This window comes from Mastomys coucha, unplaced genomic scaffold, assembly GCF_008632895.1.
Source record: "Mastomys coucha isolate ucsf_1 unplaced genomic scaffold, UCSF_Mcou_1 pScaffold21, whole genome shotgun sequence".
In the NCBI taxonomy this organism is placed as follows: domain Eukaryota; kingdom Metazoa; phylum Chordata; class Mammalia; order Rodentia; family Muridae; genus Mastomys; species Mastomys coucha.
This window is the reverse complement of record NW_022196904.1, coordinates 154450476-154473837: the sequence shown is the minus strand read 5'-3', so window position 1 is coordinate 154473837 and position 23362 is coordinate 154450476. Positions and strand designations below refer to the sequence as shown.

The window sequence follows — 23362 nt, the reverse complement described above, 5'->3', positions numbered from 1 at the left end:
GCAGGTTCTTAAAATAATATTTTTAAAAGAAAAACCAAGTCAGCACTTTTCTTTCCAGACAGTATGGATTTTTTTCATACCTTCGAGAGCTATTTGATGCACCCGACCCTGTGATGAGTTACCTTTGCTGCCAGTACCATATTCATGAGGTTCCTGTAGGAACTGAAAGGACTCGAGAAAGAATTGAACGGGTAAGAATGCAAACATGTAGAAACTCTACATTTTAAGTCGTGATATGTCATAAATTGTGACTAATATTTTGTAACAGAAATGAGACAAAGTTACCTAGAACAAGTTAATAAGTCCTATTGGTTTTTAGAGGAATTGAATAAAGCTAAAATCTATAATGTGTGGATGCTCTTAGATGATTCTGTCTCACTTGATAAAAGTCTTGCATCCTAGATGACCTTTCAAGTGTACTTAGAATACTAGACTGGGATATAGGTCTATTCCGGTAAGCTTTAACCTTTTTTTTTTTCCTTTGAATAAATGTATTTTTTTTAAGTTGGTTTTCTTTTTTTTTTTAATTAATTGGTTTTTTACACTCCATATTACATTCCCCACCCCATCCCCATCTACCCTCTGACTGCTCCACATCCCATACCTCCTCCCTACCCTCCCTGTCTCCACGTGGATGCTCCCACCCCCTACTCCACCTGATCTCTAAACTCCCTGGGGCCTCCAGTCTCTTTAGGGTTAAGTGCATCATCTCTGAATGAACACAGACCCAGCAGTCCTCTACTGTATGTGTGTTGGGAGCCTCATATCAGCTGGTGTATGCTGTCTGTTTGGTGGTCTAGTGTTTGAGAGATCTCGGGGGTCCAGATTAATGGAGACTGCTGGTCCTCCTACAGGATCGCCCTTCTCCTCAGCTTCTTTCAGACTTCCCTAATTCAACAACAGGGGCCAGATGCTTCTGTCCATTGGTTGGGTGCAAATATCTGCATCTCACTCTTTCAGCTGCTTGTTGGGTCTTCCTGAGTGTGGTCGTGATAGGTCCCTTTTTGTGAGTGCTCCATAGCCTCAGTAATAGTGTCAGGCCTTGGGACCTTCCCTTGAGCTGGATCCCACTTTGGGCCTGTTGCTGGACCTTCTTTTCCTTGAACTCCTCTCCATTTCCATCCCTGTAATTCTTTCAGACAGGAACAATTATGGGTCAGAGTTGTGACTGGGATGACAACCCCATCCCTCATTTGATACCCTGTCTTCCTGCTGGAGGTGGGCTCTATAAATTCCCTCTCCCTACTGTCAGGTATTTCATCTAAGGTCCCTTGCTTTGAATCCTGAGAGTCTCTCACCCCCCAGATCTCTGGTACATTCAGGAGGGTCCCCCCCAACCTCCTACCTCCCGAGGTTACCTGTTTCCATTCTTTCTGCTGGCCTTCAGGGCTTCAGTCCTTTTCCCTCACCCAATACCAGATCAGGTTCCCCACTACCCCACTACCCCCCTACCCCTGGACACTTTCTCTCCCAGGTCCCTCCCTCCCTCCCTACTTGTGATTGCTTTCTTCTCGCTCCCAAGTGGGACTGAGGCATCCTCATTGGGGCACTTCAGCTTGTTGACCTTTTTGAGTTCTGTAGACTATATCTTGGGTATTCTGTATTCTTTTTTTTTTTTTTGCTAATATCTACTTATTAGTGAGTACATACCATACATGTCCTTTTGGATCTGAGTTACCTCACTCAAGATGATATTTTTCTAGTTCCATTCATTTACCTGCAAAACTCAGGATGTCCTGTTCTTAATAACTGAGTAATATTCCATTGTGTAAATGAATCACATTTTCTGTAACCATTCTTCTTAACTCAAATAAATCAGTAGCCTTCCTTTATACAAAGGATAAACAGGCGGAGAAAGAAATTAGGGAAACAACTCCCTTCACAATAGCCACAAATGATATAAAACATCTTGAGGTAACTCTAACCAAACAAGTGAAAGACCTGTATGACAATAACTTTAAATCTCTCAAGAAAGAAATCAAAGACGATCTCGGAAAATGGAGGGATCGCCCATGCTTGTGGATTGGCAGAATTAATATAGTAAAAATGGCCATCCTACCAAAGGCAATCTATAGATTCAATGCAATCCCCATCAAAACCTCAACACAATTCTTCAAAGACATGGAAAGAGTAATTCTTAAATTCATCTGTAAAGGCAAAAAACCCACAATAGTGAAAACAATTCTTAACAATAAAAGAACAGCTGGGGGAATCACCATCCCTGACCTCAAGCTGTACTACAGAGCAATAGTGATAAAAACTGCATGATATTGGTAGAGACAGACACATTGATCAATGGAATAAAATTGAAGACCCAAAAATAAAACCACACACTTATGGGCACTTGATCTTTGACAAAGATGCCAAAAATATACAGTGGAAAAAAGAAAGCATCTTCAATAAATGGTGCTGGTCTAACTGGCTGTCTGTATGTAGAAGAAGGAAAATACAGCGGTTAAGAGCACTGACTGCTCTTCTGAAGGTCCTGAGTTCAAATCCCAGCAACCACATGGTGGCTCAACCATCTGTAATGAGATCTGATACCCTCTTCTGCGGTGTCTAAGACAGCTACAGTGTACTTATATATAATAAATAAGTAAATCTTTTTTTTTTTTTAAAAAAGAATGAAAATAGACTCATACCTGTTACCTTGTACAAAGCTCAAGTCCAAGTGGATGAAGGACCTTTACATAAAACCAGATACACTGAATCTAATAGAAGAAAAGGTGAGAAAGAGCCTTGAACTTGTTAGCACAGGGGGAAATTTCCTAAACAGAACTTCAATGGCTCATGCTCTAAAATCAAGAATTGATAAATGGGGCCTCATGAAACTGGAAAGCTTCTGTAAGGCAAAGAACATAGTAAGACAAATCGGCAACCTACAGATTGGGGAAAAAATCTTCACTAACCCCACATCTGATACAGAGCTAATATCCAAAATATATAAAGAACTCAAGAAGCTAATCACCAAAAACCCAAACAGCCCAATCAAAAAATGGGGTATAGAACTAAACAGAGAATTCACAACTGAGGAATCTCAAATGGCTGAGAAGCACCTAAAGACATGCTCAAAGTCCTTAGTGATCAGAGAAATGAAAATCAAAATGACCCTGAGATTCCACCTTATACCAGTCAAAATGGCTAAGATCAAAACCTCAGATGATAACACGTGTTGAAGAGGAAGGATGTGGAGAAAGAGGAATGCTCTTCCATTGCTGGTGGGATTGCAAACTGGTACAACCACTCTGGAAATCCATCTGGAGGTTCCTCAGAAAACTGGAAATAGATCTACTTGAAGACCCAGCTATTCCACTCTTGGGAATATACTCAAAAGATGCCCCACCATGCCCCAGCGGCACGTACTCCACTTTTTTCATAGCGGTCTTACTTGTGCTAGCCAGAAGCTGGAAGCTTTTACCTTCTTAAAACTAATTGAAGACTATCTCCATACACAAATGACCCCATTCCTTTTTTTTTTTTTCTGTCTTTTTTTGGGGGGGGTGGATATCCTTAAGTTTTTTTGGAAGCAGGGACAGACCAAATCTCTCTTAGAACCAACTTTGGGGGCGGGGCTGGGAGGGAGGGTTGGGTAGCGGCGGGGACAATGTATGAGAGTTTTGTTGTTTGGTTTCATGAGACCAGGCTTCTTGGGCTGCTTGTTTAGTTTTTGAAACTCTTGGTTTCATTGTCAACATGTTGGCTTCCTTAACTTGAAATGTCCTTTTTGCTAGGAATGCCTTCCCTCACTATTTTGTGTCAGTTCAAATCCCAGTTAAAACTTATTCTCATGAGAATTCTTTTTATTTCAAATTACTCAAGATTTAGGATGCCAGCTTATACCCTATTTATTAATTATGCTTTAAGGGTCTTATTTAGACATGGAATTTCTCTGGTAAAACAAATTTTTTTTTTTTGAGACAGGGTTTCTCTGTATAGCCCTGGCTGTCCTGGAACTCACTCTGTAGACCAGGCTGGTCTCAAACTCAGAAATCTGCCTGCCTCTGCCTCCCAAGTGCTGGGATTAAAGGCGTGCGTCACCAGTGCCTGGCGGTAGAACAGATCTTAATAGTATTGATTATGAAGCTTCAGTGACCAGGGGATGGGGTAGGAATCACAACAGCCTATTGATAGTAGACAATCAGATCTAATGATATGGTGCTTAGAATGTTTTGATTTGTAAAACTCGTGTAAATGAAGAAAAATGATTAAAGAACAAAGGCCAAAATAAAAACTCTTTGAACTCTATGAAAAGTATTTTCATCTAGTATTGTAAACATGGAAAAGGTAAGTCTGAGATTATGTACCTTTGAACAGTGCAGCAAAGGAGAGTAAAGCGTGAACTACCAAACTACAGATCCTTGGGAGAGATGTCAGAGTGAAGTGAAAGTGCAGCCTTATCACTGCTGAGTTAGCTTTCTTATCACTCTGAAAGTATGCCTTTCTGAAACATTTACCTAAGATACATTAACCACATTTTAGAGATGTTGGATAGGTTGTATTAAGGCGGTATTGCTCTACTAGAATGCTCCTGGATTTTGTTCTTAATTCTTTAGTCCTTTAAAGCATATATTTTACTTTTTATTAGATGTTTATGAATTCCTGCTTTACATTACAGGTAATACAAGAAACTCGATTAAAACAAATTTATACAGCAGAAGAAAAGTATGTGTTAAAAACTTCTTTCTATTCAAATAAAGTTATTTCTAGTAATACATCCCTGAAAGTAGCCCAGTTCCTCACAGTTACTGTGGATCTAGAGCAAAGGAGACACTTGGAAGAACAGCTAAAGGTTGGTTCATGTGATTCAGTTACTAAAATGTCAACTGGGGTTTTAAGACTTTAACTTTAAAAGGTTTTGTTAACAATTTTTGAAAATTCCATAGGAAATTAATAGAAAACTGGAAGCAGTGGACTCAGCATTGGTAGTCTTGCGGGATACAAACAGGAACCTCGAGCTCAAAGACAATGAGCTGAGGCTGAAGAAGAAGGATCTTCTTGAAAGAAAAACCCGGAAAAGGCAACTGGAACAGAAAATCAGCTCCAAGCTGGCAAGGTATCTTGTAGCTTTAGAAGGGAGTTCAAAAACACATGGCGTGAGTCTCTACTAATTCAGTCGTGGAATTTCAGCAAGTTTATAGTAATTTCTAAAGTTTTAATATCAATGTTCAAATTGCAGTTGTGGTGCATAGGGCAAAAGTCAAACTAAAGTGTTCTTTCCAGTCCTTTGACCCACTCAATGCCTGAGTGTAAGTGTTTAGAATACAATTAGAAATTATATTCGTATAGGAAAATGACAGTTGTGGGTTCTTTCCTAAGGTCTATGACCTCCAACCATGAGTAATTGTCTAGGTTTGTAATACCAGGAATGAAATACCGCCTATTGAGCAGGCCTTAAGTCCAATTGGACAACTATTGGTTGCCTCTAATCTAAAAGTGCTACAATTCCACTGTTGAGGATTCTTTGTTGAGCTGGTAAACATGACAGCATAGACTGGGGACATTTTACAAGGCCCCATCTGTAAATAAAGAGCTACAAGTAGTCAGTGGCTGTTGAGAGAGGGGGAATCAGTTTTCATCAGGGAAGAGCTTCCTGATGGGAACTCCTGATCTAATTCCAAGTGGTAAGCCTTAATACATAATGCACATACAAGAAACACTAAATGGACTCACAGAGAAAGAGACAGAGCGATATAGAGATATCATGAATTTGAGGGGTGTTGGATAGAGTAGTTGGAGGCAGGTAAAGGAGGTGTATGGAAATGATGTGAGTACAGTATTTCTACTAATTTCTCAAAAAATAAATTAAGATTTAAAAACTGGGAAAAATCAAAAGATTTTTTTTAAAGACAATAAAGTACATTACAAAAATTTTCTTTGCCGGGCGGTGGTGGCGCACTCCTTTAATCCCAGCACTTGGAAGGCAGAGGCAGAGGCAGGCGGATTTCTGAGTTTGAGGCCAGCCTGGTCTACAGAGTGAGTTCCAGGACAGCCAGGGCTATACAGAGAAACCCTGTCTCGAAAAACCAAAAAAAGAAAAAAATTTCTTTGTTTTTAATCTTTTTTTTTTTTAATGGTTTTTTGGGACAGGGTTTCTCTGTGTAGCCCTGGCTGTTTTGGAACTCACTCTGTAGACCAGGCTGGCCTCAAACTCAGAAATCCACCTGCCCCTGCCTCCCAAGTGCTGGGATTAAAGGCGTGTGCCACCACTGCCTGGCTCCAGTTCAGCTTCTTGATGAATAACAATGGAGAAATTCAAACTTCTTTTCTGACTCCATATTCTGCATCAGCACCATTACTGACACTAGCCTTTGCTGGTCATATAGTTCCACAACATATTTTGATCCTGACTGATTATATTAACAGTGCTTAATCTAGAAAGTAGTATTTATACTTCTGATTACCATTATTATTATATAACCCAAAAAACTTCAGGGGCCCTAAGGATTTGGACTTGTCCTTTGTTTAGCTCTGATCTCTCCATTATATGTGTCTGTCTATCATACAGTATAAGGCTGATGGAACAGGATGCTTGTAATCTGGAAGAGGAAGAACGAAAAGCAAGTACCAAAATAAAAGAAATAAATGTTCAGAAAGCAAAACTTGTTACTGAATTAACAGGCCTTGTAAAGGTAAGATATTTTTCTTAATTTTTGACATTTTTAAAAAACATTTGCTAAATACTAAAATTTAGTCATATTTTGAAGACTTTATGAGAAATAACCACTTTAAAGTGTTTTTCTGGTTTGGTGATAAAAGCAAGAGATTTTTATAATCAGTTTCATCTTGTTTAGGTTTTAATGTTTACAGAGAATTTAAAAGTTAACTCATTAGGCTAAATTATTTTCTTTCAAATGACCTAAATATTTAGGAAGTACCTTTTTAAGTAGTTGTATATTAACTATTTGATGGAGATGTCAATCACAAAAAGTTATTTTTTTCATGATTCATAATTTTGTTTTGAAGAAAAGAACTATGGCACTTTTCATGGTTGTAAAACTTAGGCAACTTAGACAACAATAAAACCCAAAATTTTATGGGTTGTTTCTTTCTAGGTATGCACTTCTTTTCATATTCAAAAAGTTGATTTGATTCTTCAAAATACTACCGTGATCTCTGAGAAGAACAAATTAGAAGCAGATTACATGGCATCGTCCTCCCAGCTTCGCGCTACAGAGGTAAGACGCTCTTCTCTCCTTTTTTATTTTAGGGTCCAGCCTCAAACCACCTTCAAAGTATATTCAGTGTCTGGTTGTTGTATACTTTGTAATTTTAAACTTAGAGGCCATCAAGGTAGCTCATTGAGAAAAAGCAGTTGCCACAAAATGGCAATAACCAAACCCGGGAAAAGGTAGAAGGAGAAAGCTGACTGACTGCAGAGTTAGTGTGGCCACACCTCTGCTCTCAGACACAGTAATCACTATTAATAAAATAAAGCTTAGTGTTTGGTTAATGAGGAAGCAATACTTGAAGGATATAAAAGTAGGTACATGAATAATCACTACAGTTTAATCATAACTTTAATATTTTGCAGTAGATGATAAAATTGTGCAGAGAAAAAGTATGAAATAATACACAAACTTAATTCTAAAGATGTAGTGTCAAGGTGATTGTGACAGTTATTTTTTATTTTTGTTTTTGTTGTTACTTAGTATTTTAATCTCTAAATTACTTTTTCAAGAATAGAAGAACACTTGGTATTCTAAACATCCATGGGAGACTTGTGCAGTAACAAAACTAAACTTTGAGAAATCCTTGTTGATGTCTTACAGTCCAATTTTGATGTTAACCAGTTAGTACCAAACTTCTAAGGAATATCCCAGTAGACTGCTCTTTCTTAATAAACTTTTTAAGTTCAAGGATCCTAGGCCATCTGCACTTCTGACCATCTTCTACAAAACCCTGGTTTCCCATGGGCCCTTCGTGGTTCGTGGTTTACTAAAAAAGCACAGACCTCTGAACAACACTGACTTTTCTTAGAGACACACAGAACAGTATCACAGAGAGTCCTAAACAGTCTCCGTGCTCTTTTCATGAGGAATTATAGTATGTCACTCTCCTGATGATTCTTTGTGCTCAGCAGCCAGGAAGCTCCACCAAGCTGCAGGGGTTCTACTGAGTTTCTTTTACATGAGCATGGTTGCACCATTAGCCATGGGTTACACTTAGTAGCCAGACCTCTTGTCTTAAGTTTGGGGAGTTGTGGTGATGTTATATGATTCATAACTTTCTTACCGTAAGATCTGTCTTTCTGCCATTGCCCATTGATGACTTCTTTACCCATTAAATTCTAACTTCTTCCCTTAAAATAAACTCAGGTGTGATCCAAGGAATTCTTGAATAAAAAAGAATCTCTTGGTATTGATTTCAAAGCTAATCATATTCTTCATTTCCACCTGAGAACTCCAGAATACAGTTTGGCAACACAAGTCAGTAGAAACTTCAAAACTGATTGCCAGCAGGGTTTCTTCTCTAAAGAGATGAGGCCCTTTAATTGTGGAAAGCTCAGCAGTCCAATATGAAAAGAGCTGGAATGGAGACAGACTGTTAAAGAAATCCTGCAAATAGTGGACTAGACAACAGTCTAACAATGCTTTCGTTGTCTAGACTTAAGAATCTCAAACACCTTTGAAAAACAAAGCTTCCTGAAAAGAGTAAGAACTACATTATACATGTCCTAATTGTGGTTATAAGTCTAATGTATAGCTAGATTCTCTGAAAAGGAATGAAAGTTACAAATAAAGTGGCATATATTTGCTGATTGTCTTTTAGATATTATCAGTATTATATGAATTGATTCTTTTAGACATGGAAGTAAGGATTGTTTTACTTTCCTTTATTGTGAGGAGCCAATAGATAGCCTTTCTCCCAAGAAGCTATAGGGAGGTATGAATGTCATATACAGTACTTGTAAAAAGAGATCGATGTACAAAGAAGAGGTGTGAAGAGCAGGGGCAATGCAACTCAAGAGTAGATGTTTTGCTTACAAATACAGAACACAAAATGAATGCCAGGCAGATTTGTGACTATAGTCCCAACACTTGGGAGGCTGAGGCTGGAGGATCATTTGAGCTTAAGAGTTTGAGATGAGCACAGGCAGCATGGACCTCATCTCAAATAAAGAGCAAAATAGCAATCAGATTATTACTTTAAATGCCTATAACTTCTCTACTAAAATGCTTTAAGTAAATTCTAACATCTTTGAGTTAGAAGTATAGCTTTACTGAAAAAAAAATTATTCCAAAAAAGATTGATTCTAAACAATTCTAAAGAATTTCAATGAGAATCTTTACCTGTTATCAGTAATTATGCTAACAGTTAATATCTGTTATTTTGTGTGTGTGTGAACATGAAGAAATAAATGATGTCATTAGGGTTTTTTTCCCTAAAAGAAAGCAGCTTTAAAAAGCTGCTTTTTGAGCTAGAAATGACCAAAATAACTTCACACTGTATTTTCCCTAAGTGGGGCTGGGAGGACAAGCCCAGCATGGTGGTACATGGTTTTAATGCCCACACTCGGGAGGCTGGGTCAAGAGGGTAAGTTTGAGGACACCTGTCCTTAAAGAGTAGCAACTGCTTTTAACCTAAGAGTCGTTTCAAATCTAAGCATTTAGATCTGGGATCCCAGATAAAGGAGAATGTGCAGCATTCTTCTTCCACAAGAGGGCCTTCCAGGGAAAGGTTTTACTTGTTTAATATTAGTCAAGCTATTTCTGTATAACTTTTAAGACAACTCAACTTCCCAGAGAAAGAATTTCAGAGGAAAGGTTATAATTGTTTCTTTAAGATACATACTTAAAGGCAATTTTTTTCTGAACTACTAATTGAAGATGTTTTATAAATGTTGCCATCCTTTTGTGCCAAACAGATACATTATTCTCTATACTCAGCTAACTATTTAAAACCAGAAATCCAAATAAAGCCTTTTGATTAATCTTCTATAGATATATATTCCTTTTTTTCTCTGTGTTCCACTAACAAGGATCAACAAGCATTGCAGCTTAAAGTGATCAAGGGCTCCTGTCTTACTTAACTACCATGGAGCTTACAGTGTCTTTGGCTATTTCCTCTCTCCCCGTATCTTTTGCTATTTTTGAATAAAATTTTTGAGAATTTTGTGCATTCATGAATGCACTGTATTAACGTAGATTCTGCTCCCTCTCCAACTTTAGTATTCTCCAGTTCCCTTTCAACATCATTGCTTCATTTTCTATAATATGTTGCATATATAAACGTATACACATATACACACACCCACACACACATATGCATGTTTGTATGTGTGGTCTGTGTGTACATACAACCTACTGAGTACATTTAGTGATGTTCATATGTACATAAATTTAGGACTGACCACTTGAGAGTGGAGAACCTATAAGAGGTCTCACCCTTCAGCAGCCATTGCTTAGGTGCTTGCCTTCAATATTTCCACTCCATCTTCTGAAGCTTAGGTATAATGGTTGTGTTGTAGATGTGCTGATTAGCCTGTGCATTGCATTCCTGATTCACTTACTCTACGTTTTAACAAATCATAAATCTCTGCAAAAAGAATATTTTTTAATGAAGGATAACAACTGCTCTAGAATACTGTTAGAAGTTACATTGGTTTAGAAGAATGACAGCTGTAGTTTCTCCTCTGGAGTCTGTAACATGGCTAGGCTTATAGTACCAGCCATGAATGAGTTCCCTCATACTGAGCAAGCCTTAAGTTCAGTCAGTGTCAACAATGGAAAGTGTCATCATCACACCACTGGGGACATCTTGCCCACTGATCACTGTGTGCTTCACACTGTTAGCAACTGGATAGAACTTTTGAGTACTTTTCTCCCTGGGCAGCATGCATAGCTCCTTCCTATACTACAAGAGCTAATCTTCAAAGAGGATACTTTAAGAATTCTTCTAAGTCCTGTGTCCAAAGTGTATGGTATCTTCATAGTGTCTAACCTTAAGTTCTGGGAGGCAAAGACATTGACAATTGTTTATGTTGTTTTGAGGGTCTCCTAGACACCCCTCAAAGATCTCTTAGGCACTCCTTTTCCAAAAACTCAAGGGAGATTTCCTTGCCTGACACTGGCTATTTCTATTTGTTAGGTAGTCTTTTAAGGAACATTATTGCTGGGCGGTGGTGGCACACGCCTTTAATCCCAACACTTGGGAGGCAGAGGCAGGTGGATTTCTGAGTTCAAGGACAGCCAAGGCTACACAAAGAAACCCTGTCTCGAAAAAACCAAAAAAAAAAAAGGAACATTATCAGTGTGACATAATTTCACATGAAGTATACACACAGGTTATATTTGCATTAAGTTTGTAAAATAATGTATGACCTAAAGACCTTGTTAATGATAGAGCTTTCTAAGTCCTTCAGGGATGTTAATTACATAGACTTGAGGTCTAACTAGGCTATCAACCCCTTTCTTATAAGTGTTTTGGGGATTTGTTTGTTTTTGTTGCTTTTTGTTGCTTTGTTTGGTTTTGGTTTTTTTGAGACAGGGTTTCTCTGTGTAGCCCCTGGCTGTCCTGGAACTCACTCTGTAGACCAGGCTGGCCTCGAACTCAGAAATCCACCTGCCTCTGCCTCCCAAGTGCTGGGATTAAAGGTGTGCGCCACCACTGCCAGGCTGGTTTTTTTGTTTTTGTTTTTGTTTTTGTTTTGAGAAATTAGTTTGTAGTTTTCTACAGCATGAGATAAACATAGTTTCATTATTAGAAACCTCATATAGCAAAGCAAGTTTCTCGGTGCCTCTCAGCCACATCTAAAAGATAACACATTTACTAAGATTGTCTAATGTGTAGAATAGTGGTTATGATGATACTTGATCTAGAAGTGGCATTAGGTAGATTAAATGCCCTCCTCATACAGAAAACTTGAAAGACTGGCCTCTGTCCACCTTACTCAGTGAGGGTAAATTTTATATCCTTACAAATGTCTCTCCTCCAGTCATATTATGTTACTTACTAGCCAAGTCTGTCTTTGAGGCTTCTGTGCCTATATATTCATAATCACCTATCTTTAAAATTTTCTTCATAACTGGTTCTTAGTAATTTTCCCTCATTAAAGCTGTGCAGTTGGCACAGCTTCTGCGATCACTCTGACCTCCATTCTATATTGTGTTTCCCACTTACACACTGTCCACACTGCTTCCACTGAAAAGCATTTATTATAGCGGAACATGTGCTGTATAGGGCAAGCACGGTACCTTTTGGTAGCACGGTACCTTGTGAGGTAGAAGTAGAAAGATGAGGAATCCAATACTAGCCTTGGCTATAAAGTAAGTTTGATGGTGAGCCTGGACTATAGGAACCCTTTCTCCAAGATAAGGGGTTCTCTTGCCCCCCTTTGATATTTAAATTTAGTCTGTTCAGTTTGATTTTGAAAGTATGTTAGAATTGTAACATTGTTCCGTTTCCTCCCTCTAAATCCTCCCATTTGCTCCCTCTTTCAGGCTCCTTTTTTTTCATCAGTTGTTACTGCATGTATATACATACACACCTTCATGTATAAATCTGGTGTGTGTGTGTTTCCAAATATGACCTGTTGAGTACATACATATATTACTTGTATGTATGTTTGTGGGGCTGACCATTTGATGCTGGAAAAGCAATATTTGTTCTCTTCTCTGGAGAGGGCCACCTTTTCTGCTCCCAGCTTTACTCAGTAACTTGTGGGATTTGTGCACAACTGAGGCTCCGTGGACTTTAATTCACTTTGTTGTTGTTGTTGTTTTGGTTTTTCAAGACAGAGTTGCTCTGTGTAGCCCTGGCTGTCCTGGAACTCACTCTATAGACCAGGCTGGCCTGAAACTCAGAAATCCACCTGCCTCTGCCTCCCAAGTGCTGGGATTAAAGGTGTGTGCCACCACTGCCTGGCTTTAACTCACATTTGGGCAGCCATGTTGGTGAGACTTTACAGGTGGAGCTTCTGATATTCCTAGGAGGCACACTCTCACAGCAAAGTGGGTAAGGCTTCTTACAGGCAGGCATGAATGTGGGAATTATTAATATCTAAATGTGTAAACTTTTAATGATTTTTTTAATTCGTTTTTTTAAAAATAATTTTACCTGGCCTAGTGGTGGTGGCACACACCTATAATTCCAGCACTCAGTGGGGGCGGTGGCAAGCAGATCTTTGAGTTCGTGGTTAGCCTAGTCTACAGAGCTAATTCTGGGACAGTTAAGACTACACAGAGAAATCATGTCTCAAAACATAAATAAATAAATAAGTCAATAAATAAATAAGTGAATGAATGAATAAATGATTTTTTGCCTTTTTAAAATATATGTATTTAGGGTCTTGGGTATATGCATATGGAGCGCAGAGGATCCCCTAGACCTGGAGTTATAGGCAGTTGTGAGCCATCTCTCTATCCCCCTTTTCAACCTGTTACTGTGTAGTGTGGGAAATAAGAGATACAAGGTCTAGGCGTAAGGCATGTAACTGTAATCCCCTAACTTGGGAAGCACGAGGATCAGGAGGTCACTCTTGGCAACATAAGTTTGAAGCCAGTCTGGGCTACATAAGACCCTGCTTCTGGGCTGCCGAGATAACTCACTGAGTAAGAGCACTGACTGTTCTTCCAAAGGTCCTGAGTTCAGATCTCAGCAACCACATGGTGGCTCACAACCACCCGTAATGAGATCTGACACCCTCTTCTGGTGCGTCTGAAGACAGCTACAGTGAATTACACCAGAGTGAGCGGGGCCAGCAGAGGTCCCAGCAGCCATACACATGATGGCTCATGGCCATCTGTACAGCTACAATGTACTCATACACATAAAATAAATAAAATAAATCTTAAAAAAAATAAAAGACCCTGCTTCTACAGCCCTACCTCCCCAAAATGGAGTAGGATTGGGGAATAGGGAAAGGAGAGAAAACTTAGGTAGGAAGCACCCATCCAAGGGTACTCAGATAATGTCTGTTTCTGTTAGGATGGTCCTGTTGGTCTTTCTATATTCACCACTCAGTACTTAATACAGATTGGCATCTCATAGATCTTGCTAATTAACTGCTGGGGAAATGAATAAGTCCATGAATGAATGATAAATAGGTAAAACATATTTGAAAAGTTATTAAAGGTAATTTTTAAATTTATATTTGGATTCTATGTTTTCTTATGTGAAGCCTGTGTATGATAATGTTTCATTAAAATTAAACATTTACAAAAGAATAAACTTTAGAGTTCTTACATATTAGAGAAATGCTTTGATATTTTTAAAGTTTTATAATAAAATCTTTTAATAAAAAATTTTATAATAAGCCAGGCAGTGGTGGCGCATGCCTTTAATCCCAGCACTTGGGAGGCAGAGACAGGTGGATTTCTGAGTTCGAGGCCAGGCTGGTCTACAGAGTGAGCTCCAGGACAGCCAGGGCTATACAGAGAAACCCTGTCTCGAAAAACCAAAAATATATATATATATCATATATATATTTTATATATATATATATATAATAAAATCTTTAAATCTTCATAATAAAAGACTAATGCATTTTTATAATGAAAAAAGTCGTGGTTTAGATGACATGGTTATCATAATCAGAATTCAGCAATTTACTAGATATGTGATTGTTTTATACAACAAGCCTCTAATTTAGTAGTAACATTCTGAAATATTATTTTTTTAATAGCAACAGTTCATTGAATTGGATGACAACAGACAGAGATTGTTGCAGAAGTGCAAGGAACTTATGAAGAGAGCTAGGCAAGTATGTAACCTGAGTGCAGACCAAGCCGTTCCACAAGAATTCCAGACAGTAAGTATAAAAATAAATAATGCTGCATTTGACATAACACAGATTTTTAAGTTTAAGATGTCCTACTCGAGGCATAGACACAAGACATGAAAACACAAAGTGGTATTTAAAACTATGCCTTTTCCCACTCTTATACCAGAGATCAGATACATAAAGTAACTTCAATTAACTTACTTTCTCTCAGATTTAGTCAGCAATCTTTGCTTAGTTTTAAAGTATGGCATTATCTTAAAATGACAACATAGCATTCATTTTCACAATTAAAGTCTTTTTCCCTCTTAACCATCATTGAGAGGGATTGTTGGAATGTAAAACATCCATGGAAACTAGTAAGTAATTTGTGTTTGACAAACAGTAAGCAAGGCTGATACTGAGAAAGACAAAGGCAAGTGAGTTTTTGTTTTGTTTTGTTTTTTTAAAGAAGTCTGTCTCTAGGGGTTTTCAGATGCTGAATCTTCAGAGATGATACCTTCTTTCAGTTATGTGCTGGTATGTCAAAGTCCACCTAAGCAGTGCTACCTTTCAGTTCACACTCGGCCATTTATTTTGTCCCTTGTGTTCCTAGGCTTTATCTGACACTGAAACCTTTTCTGCATACCTACTCAAAGGAATATCAAACTAGCTACAAGTACATTTTTAAATAGTAATATTGTGTACTTTTAAAAATCTTAAATGTATCAATTTTCATAGATGATGAAGTGCCCACGAAGCATAGAAAAGGGCTAGTATAGATTGTAGTTGTCATATCCTGGAAGGTGTTATTTTATATTACCAGATACATAAAAACCACAGGGCATGGTTTTGTTTAGGTACAGAGTAAGAATTTAACAAAAATTCATAAAACTAATTGAGAGATTTGTTTCTAAAGATAATTGTAGAATGCATCTAAAATATGTTTTGCTTTAATAAGATATTGGTGTGATATATATACTATAAGTTATAGGTTTTTTTGTGTGCTGGGCATAGTGGCAGTTGTTTATAATACCAGCACTTGGGAGGTGGAGGCAGAATGATCCCAAGTTCAATGCCTACAGATAGAACTGAACTCTGTTTCAACCGTGCCTCCCCAGAAGTTACACTATTTTTGAAAGAATGAAATCAGAAAATAATATATTAAAATATATTGATTGGCTGCTATGACCAGTTATTAAGTAGTACATATGTGCTTTCCTCACTGGAACTTGGACTCTGGGTTGGAGAACAGACTAAGCAACATGAAACAGATAATCAGATCAGGCAGCAAGAGAGAATAAGGAAAGCTAAGGTGACGACTAATGTTGCAAGGATGGGCAGCTACTTAGGGAATGTTTTTTTGAAATGTTACTATTTTAGATAAGTCTTGGGTGAAGAGAAGAATTCAGTCAAGTAGGGGTGTACCCCAAGTAAAGAAGGAGCTCATATGAAGCTGCTGAGGTGCATGTGTTTGCCGGGTGTTAAAAGGAATCTTGGTGAGATTAAAATTACATTCCAGCATGGTGGTGGTGGCACATGCCTTTAGTCCCAAAACTCAGGAGGCAGAAGGAGACAGATTTCCAAGTTTGAGGCCTGTCTGGTCTACATACTTTGTTCTGGGACAGACAAGGCCACAACAGAGAAACACTGTTTTAAAATAAAATAAAATTCCCAGCAGAGAAGAAGGTTTAGATTAATATGACCTTATAGAATATACAAGGAGTTTGGATTCCCCACCCACCCACTTTTAGTGTTCAGAGATTAGGCAAGTATTCCACCACTAATCTGTATCCCTTACCCTGGGCTCTCTTCTCTTTAAGATAGAATCCACTGGCAATTTTAAACACAAGAATACTGTTATTAAAATCAGTTTGTAGATGAATACTCTTAGCTGCTCTGCAAAGAATAGAACTTTAAGAAAAGAAGCAAGGAAACCCCTATAGGGTTATTATTTTTGACCAGGGATGAGATTAATGTAGTAGCACAAAGGAATGGGAGAGGAAGGAGTTTTACTTCAGTGATAGACGTGACAGAGGTAAGAGAGAACTCCTCAATTTTTGCCTGAACAAAGTGTCAAGCTAATTCTTGATGAGAAATTGGTTTGCTTACAGTGGTGGGGAAGGTGGATGATGTAGAGATTATGTTTCAATATTATAAACTTAGTATGCCTGTTAGAGTGTGGTGAAGATACCAAGTAAGGGTTGGAACATAAACTCACACCTCTACACACAAGTAAGGGTTGGAACATAAACTCACACCTCTACACACAAGTCAAGGATATAGCACACATACATAACAAATACTAGAGGCCTTTGCAGAGATTGGACTAGGTTCAGGAGGGTTAAGTTTATCCAGTTAATACATACAATTCATCAGACCTTTTTTTCAGGCTTCAGATTCATTGCATACCTTTTACTATAAGAGCTCTGCAGGTTGTGCTAGACAAAAGAGTGTACTGCATGCCTCTCCTTGTAGGAAAGTGACTACCCTAGTGAATCTCTTTGCATAGGTTCAGAAGATAATCTTGATGAAATTCTGTCTCAGTGATTGAGTTGTAAGGATGCTTTTGTAGGTCTTCATAAGTACAGTATAAAGCTCTAACTTCTTGCTCTCTTTCAATGCCCCACATATTCTGGACCCATTCTACCAATTCAGCAAGTACCCACCATTCCAAATGGACACAGCTCCTCACCCCCCATGGTATGCAGTACTCATTCTTCTTTCCAAATTGTTATCTCCTTTTTGCATTGCTTTTCCCTAGCCATTGCTTTCAGACCCAGAGATAAATTATAGGCCTTTGAACTCTTTTAATTCTCATGTAGCATGAACTGACACTTCATTATTTTGTATTCCAAAGCCAATGTGATATGTACTGCTTATTTTAGATTCGACATCAATACATTGCCTTAAGGTACTATCCAACATGTATACATCTTTTCTTTTAAAGTGTAAGCCTTTTAAAGAGAAAATGCCCTCTTTAAGATTCTTTTGTATTGCTATGTGCTAGCATGCTATTAATCAGATAGTAGATATGTAGCAAATTACTTCCTTTTAACTATTCTAATAAACTTCACTATTCCATTTTTAATGATTTTTTTCCTCCTCTATAGGCTTTTCAAGATCTCCCAAACACATTGGATGAAATTGATGCATTATTAACTGAAGAAAGATCAAGAGCTTCCTGCTTCACAGGACTAAATCCTTCGGTATGCCTCTTCCTCTGTTTCCATCCTATAGTTCTTATACTGCCATCTTCCTTGGTGCACATATGCACATGTACATGCCTGTGTGTACCCCTGTGTGCATACACACACACACACACACACACACACACACACACACACAAAGTTCTTTCCAGTACTTGCCTCCCACACTGTACTGGAGCTCTGGGTAATAATAAGCTAGACAGCAGGAACAATGCCTTAAATGCCAGATTCTGAATCTATTAGAATTTTAAATAGAGTCTTCCTAAGGAACACAGTGTTCTGTGCCTTTTCTTTATAAAAAGAATAGTTGAGTTAACTTGAAATACAGCAGTGTGTATTTTTTCAAGGATTAAAAAGTAACACTTTCAGTATTTATTCTGTAGTATAAATTAATTGTGTATAAATAATGCAACACCATGGCATTTTTAGCTAGTAGTTTAATTGATGCAAATTTTTATGTAATTTTATACTTTGATAAATTTTTCTTAAAGAAGTTTTTTCAACCAGGTGGTTGAGGAGTACACAAAAAGAGAAATAGAAATACAGCAGTTAACTGAAGAACTAAAGGGGAAGAAAGTCGAACTAGATGAATACAGGGAAAACATTTCGCAGGTAATTTTAATCCTTTTCCTTATGTGTTTACCATTAATGGGATGAGTGTACAAACTATACAACATAAATTTTATTCTCCTGAGACAAAAAGTATTTTTATAACCAGATTGACTGTTATAAAATTGGTTTTGTATAAAGTTTTATATCAAAATGAATAGTACTGCTTTCAGTTTCGTTTTGTTTTGTCTCTTACTTGCAGGTGAAAGAAAGGTGGCTAAACCCCTTAAAGGAGCTAGTAGAAAAAATCAATGAGAAGTTCAGCAACTTTTTTAGTTCCATGCAATGTGCTGGTGAAGTTGATCTTCATACAGAAAACGAGGTACTTGCATTTGGGATGTATTTTATGACCAGTAATTTTAATTATGTGCAAGGAGTACATGTAAATTTGTTTCCTTTGGAATTATACATGAAATTTTTGCTTACTGAAAAATTACAGAGGAAATAGATGACCTATGGGTTTCTAACGTTAGATTTGCTTGGATTGGGGTTAGGGTGGTGTTTATTGAAGTGGCTAATGCCTTGTATGAGGGAATGGTTACTCAGCTGTGTTGAATGAGTACAGCACTTTATAAATCTACCACTGCTCAACTGAAGAGCCATAAACACATTAGCAGATGCAACTGGAATATAGTTTATATCAGTGAGGTTGAGTTTGTTTTTTGTGTTGGGGGGTGTTTTCTAATTTTTTGAACTTGCAGTGTAGGCAGAGATGACATTGAACTCCCCTGACGATCTGGCCTCTACCTACTTGGCTTCCACTACCATGCTCAGTTTTCTTAGTTTTCTTAGTTTCTTTTTTATCACAAATTTGGAAGAAAATAGGTAATAGCTAGTTCCTTGAACTATAGCTTTGTGCACTGCTATTTTAAATAGAACAAAATTTTTATGAAGAAAAATTATATAAAGAAGGGCTGAAGATGTAATGAAGTGATCATGTATGCTTAGCTATGTGAGCCCTGGCTTCAGTTCCGAGCACTGTAAGCAGGTGAGGGAAGGGAGAAGAAACGACTGCATTTCTCTGAATATCATTGGGAAAGTGGAATCAGTCGGGTAGGAGTGTAAGTGACAAAAGGCTAGCTAGCCATCTTTTGATATTTTTTTTATGTATATGAGTACACTGTAGCTGTATAGATGGCCGTGAGCCATCATATGTGTGGCTACTGGGAATTGAACTCAGGACCTCTGCTTGCTCCAGCCCTGCAATTCACTGTAGCTGTCTTCAGACGCACCAGAAGAGGGTGTCGGTTCTCATTAAGGGTGGTTGTAAGCCACCATGTGGTTGCTGGGATCTGAACTCAGGACCTTGGGAAGAGCAGTCAGTGGTCTTACCCATTGAGCCATCTCACCATCTTTTGATCTTAATTAACAGGTTTTGCTGGTACACTGAGGGCATTTATTCTCATTTGCATGTGTCATAATGTTTCCAAGGTGAAATTTCTTTTAAATAAAAGTCAAGATATTAAGAATATTTTAATATCTTTAAAATTTTAGATTTTCACAAATGTTCAAGTTTTCATTCTTTTACATATAAAACAAAATAGCATCATTTTGTCCTTTGAGGAATTTTGCCTCACAAGTTCCCTTCTGCTTCATGTGAAGCAACAATACCATTTTATTATAAGTCCTAGGTTTGAGGTTTTAGACCCTTCCATAGCAGTTTACCACACAGTCCTTGCCTTACTGTAACTAAGAGATATATGGACAATACTTAACTTCTGAGATGCTTCCTTTCCTAAATTTATCTTGCTTAATCTCTTCGGATCATCTTTTTGGGTTTGGGTTTGGGTTTGGTTTTTTGAAACAGGGTTTCTCTGTGTAGCCCTGACTGTTGTCGAACTCACTTTGTAGACCGGGCTGGCTTCACCTGGAAAATCCACCTGCCTCTGCCTCCCAAGTGCTGGGATTAAAGGCATTCGTCACCTCACCCCACCCCACCCCAGCTGTTCAATCTCTTATAAATGTCCTATGAAGCAGGAACTTCAATCTACCCTATGTAAAAAACAAACTGAAACATAGTAATTTTACTGAGGGTCACATGGCTGTCAAGTGGCAAAAAATCAGATTCCTTATCTAATAATCCCAGACATAGCCTAAGCTCTTAGATAAGTTTGATTACTGGGAACTTCATCCTACTCAAAGTAACAGCAGGATGTTTATCAGTAGCTTGCCTGTGTGGGTATAAATGTGCTCAAGTAGACTAGGTGAGGCCTGTGCACAGAAATCCCATCCTTTATAATTATATCCTTTGCATGGGGCTCTTCCTTCAGCCTGTACTGTTCTTAAGAGTCTGTTTTCTGTGCACTGCTCTAGAAAAACTTCTCTTCCCTTGTAGTGTGTTCTTCCAGACCTTCCCTCTTCTCATCCTTTCCCTGTGTCCTCTTTCTGTTCTGGCCTCCTCAGTAGTGGGTCCAGAACTGGCTTCTTTAACTGGAGCCTTCAGTGAAATGGAAGAAGCTAGAACGAGGCAGTCAAAAGGACCATCAGTGACAATGAAGAAATATGGTTTAAAAGTAACTTAGAAATTAAAACCATTACAAATCATTACAGTAATATAATTTGTTTACTTGAGGGGTTTGAAAGGGAAGGTGAACAGATTAAAGGTACTGTTTCTAAAATTTTTAAGGTATTACCTGATTCCTTTTGTATTTATGTATGAAGCAATTTGTGGTTCATAAAAGGAAGCTCTTGCTTTCTTATATGTCCAGAACTGGAACACAGTTCTCTCCTTATAGTAGCAGAGCCAGAGCAGAGTCCAAACTTGGCAGGACAAGCTTTGAGAAAGTATCTTATGCTGTTTGACAAAGTATTGTTGAAAATAAAGCAACCAAAACTGTAACCAATGGTGGCAGCGTCCTTCCAGAAATGACTCAAGGAAAAGTATTGCCAGCAGCAATAGTAGCCATTAGATAGGAATGTAAAGGAAAGGGTGGAAAGATTCAGCCACTTAATGTGAGAGTTGATACACAGTTCTTCCTCCAGAATATGGAGACGCCATATCAGTTATAAATGGCATCAGTTAGGGGTGGTGACATTCTTATAAAGAATGTGGACTGGATTAACTGTTGAAGTGCCATCCCATGAGCTGCCCCATTCCACTGACATTCTCTTTCATCCATATGTAATTTCCACACCTTCTTTATAATTAATTGATGATACCCAAATTAAAATAGTGAACAAATAAAACACTTTTTGCTGCTCTTAGGCCTCTTCTATGAATACATGCTACATACATACAATTTCAAAGATTTAGTGTATAAAAATATAAAATATTCATTGATAACATTTTATATTGTGATGTTAAAATGACATTTTAAATTAATAAAATACACAATTGAAGCTAACTTTACCTCTTTTTATGTTTTAAAACTTTGACTGTTGAATTACCTGTTTCTTGTACTGTGTTTCTCTTGATTAGACACTTATCTTACACCGTTTAAGTAGTTAACTTTTAACTAGTGTTAGATAATTCACTCTTAAGGTAAATTTGAATCTGAATGACCTCAAATGGCTAAGAGAAGTAAATAAACCTTAGAGTGGTCTCAGAGTTGACAAAAGTTATAATATAACACCAAATACAATCTTTTTTTTATATTAAAATTTACATTTGTATGTGTGCACACCCATGTAGGCACTTGGGGACTATTAGATTTTTTTAGGCAATAATTGTTTAAATTTTATGATATTTGATATGGTTTGAAATCACCAGAGACAGCACTCATTTTCCAACTTTTTATGTTTTACAGGAAGATTATGATAAATACGGAATCCGGATTAGAGTGAAATTTCGCAGTAGTACTCAGCTGCATGAATTAACTCCTCATCATCAGAGTGGAGGTGAAAGAAGTGTCTCTACCATGCTGTACTTGATGGCACTCCAGGAGCTTAACAGATGTCCATTCAGAGTAGTTGATGAGATTAATCAGGTACAGTGACTCCACTGAGGGAGCTGCATCCTCTAATAGGTACAGATGTAACAAGTACTGTTTTTATGGTTTTAGGGTATGGACCCAATTAATGAGCGGAGAGTATTTGAAATGGTTGTGAACACTGCCTGTAAAGAGAACACATCCCAGTACTTCTTCATCACACCCAAGGTGAGTAGTGACACACTCGCAGGAGTCATGCACTTAGATGCCCTCCAGTGTCCTAGAGTTGCAGCAGATTGGGGCTGAGATGTAAATATGAGCAGGAAACTCCTAAAAGTGAAGCTAAAGTATTGTGGTAATGTTTACACTCATAGGAGAGACAAGTTGAGTGACATACATAATTGGAAACGTCATCTGCCATCTAAGGAAGTGGTAGAGGGGGACATCATAATGTTCCAGAACGTAAACTTCATTCTTGTTTCTGATAGTCATTGCCCTTCTAAAAAAAATCTTTTTTGCTAAGAGACTACTGGGAATGCAAAGCCCAGAACTCTCTAGCCTTCTCTGTCATGCCACCTACTGCGCCTGTTCTGACTGCCCAGAGCCACTACCCTGGCTCTAAGTACTGACAGATCAGCTTTTACAACAGCATAATAATCTTCATAGAGAATTTTCCATAACCTAGAACTGTTGAAAATGGAATTTTTCTTTTGTTAAATATAGTGCTATGGGTAAGTTATTAAGTAAATATATTTAAGTTTGCTTTTATTAGTAATCACATTTTTTTCCCTTTTTCAACTAAATATTTACAAGCAACTCATTGGAGAGTCCACCTAAATGTACATTTCTTTTAACTTTTAACAGATTTGTGGGCTATTCAGACCTGCCCCTATTCTGTTTCTTACCAAACTCCTTGGTTTAGAAACCAAACCTCCCTCGCATGTTTCAAACTACCAGTCTGAACTTATGCTTAGCCA

General features: G+C 37.9%; 1 protein-coding gene across 2 annotated transcripts in view; it reads left to right on the top strand.

The window, feature by feature from the left end:
* Positions 1–23362, top strand: part of Smc5 (structural maintenance of chromosomes 5) — a 66562-nt gene that overhangs the window by 40369 nt on the left and 2831 nt on the right. The window contains exons 13-24 of one of the 2 annotated variants that reach the window (XM_031389957.1): positions 59–191; positions 4616–4789; positions 4884–5053; positions 6506–6629; positions 7053–7175; positions 14624–14749; positions 17357–17401; positions 17812–17907; positions 18415–18519; positions 18719–18838; positions 22263–22442; positions 22518–22613. In XM_031389957.1, the coding sequence (XP_031245817.1) occupies positions 59–191; positions 4616–4789; positions 4884–5053; positions 6506–6629; positions 7053–7175; positions 14624–14749; positions 17357–17401; positions 17812–17907; positions 18415–18519; positions 18719–18838; positions 22263–22442; positions 22518–22613 (1492 nt within the window). The remainder of the gene's footprint in view (positions 1–58; positions 192–4615; positions 4790–4883; positions 5054–6505; positions 6630–7052; positions 7176–14623; positions 14750–17356; positions 17402–17811; positions 17908–18414; positions 18520–18718; positions 18839–22262; positions 22443–22517; positions 22614–23362) is intronic. The other variant, XM_031389958.1, reaches the window with a different exon arrangement.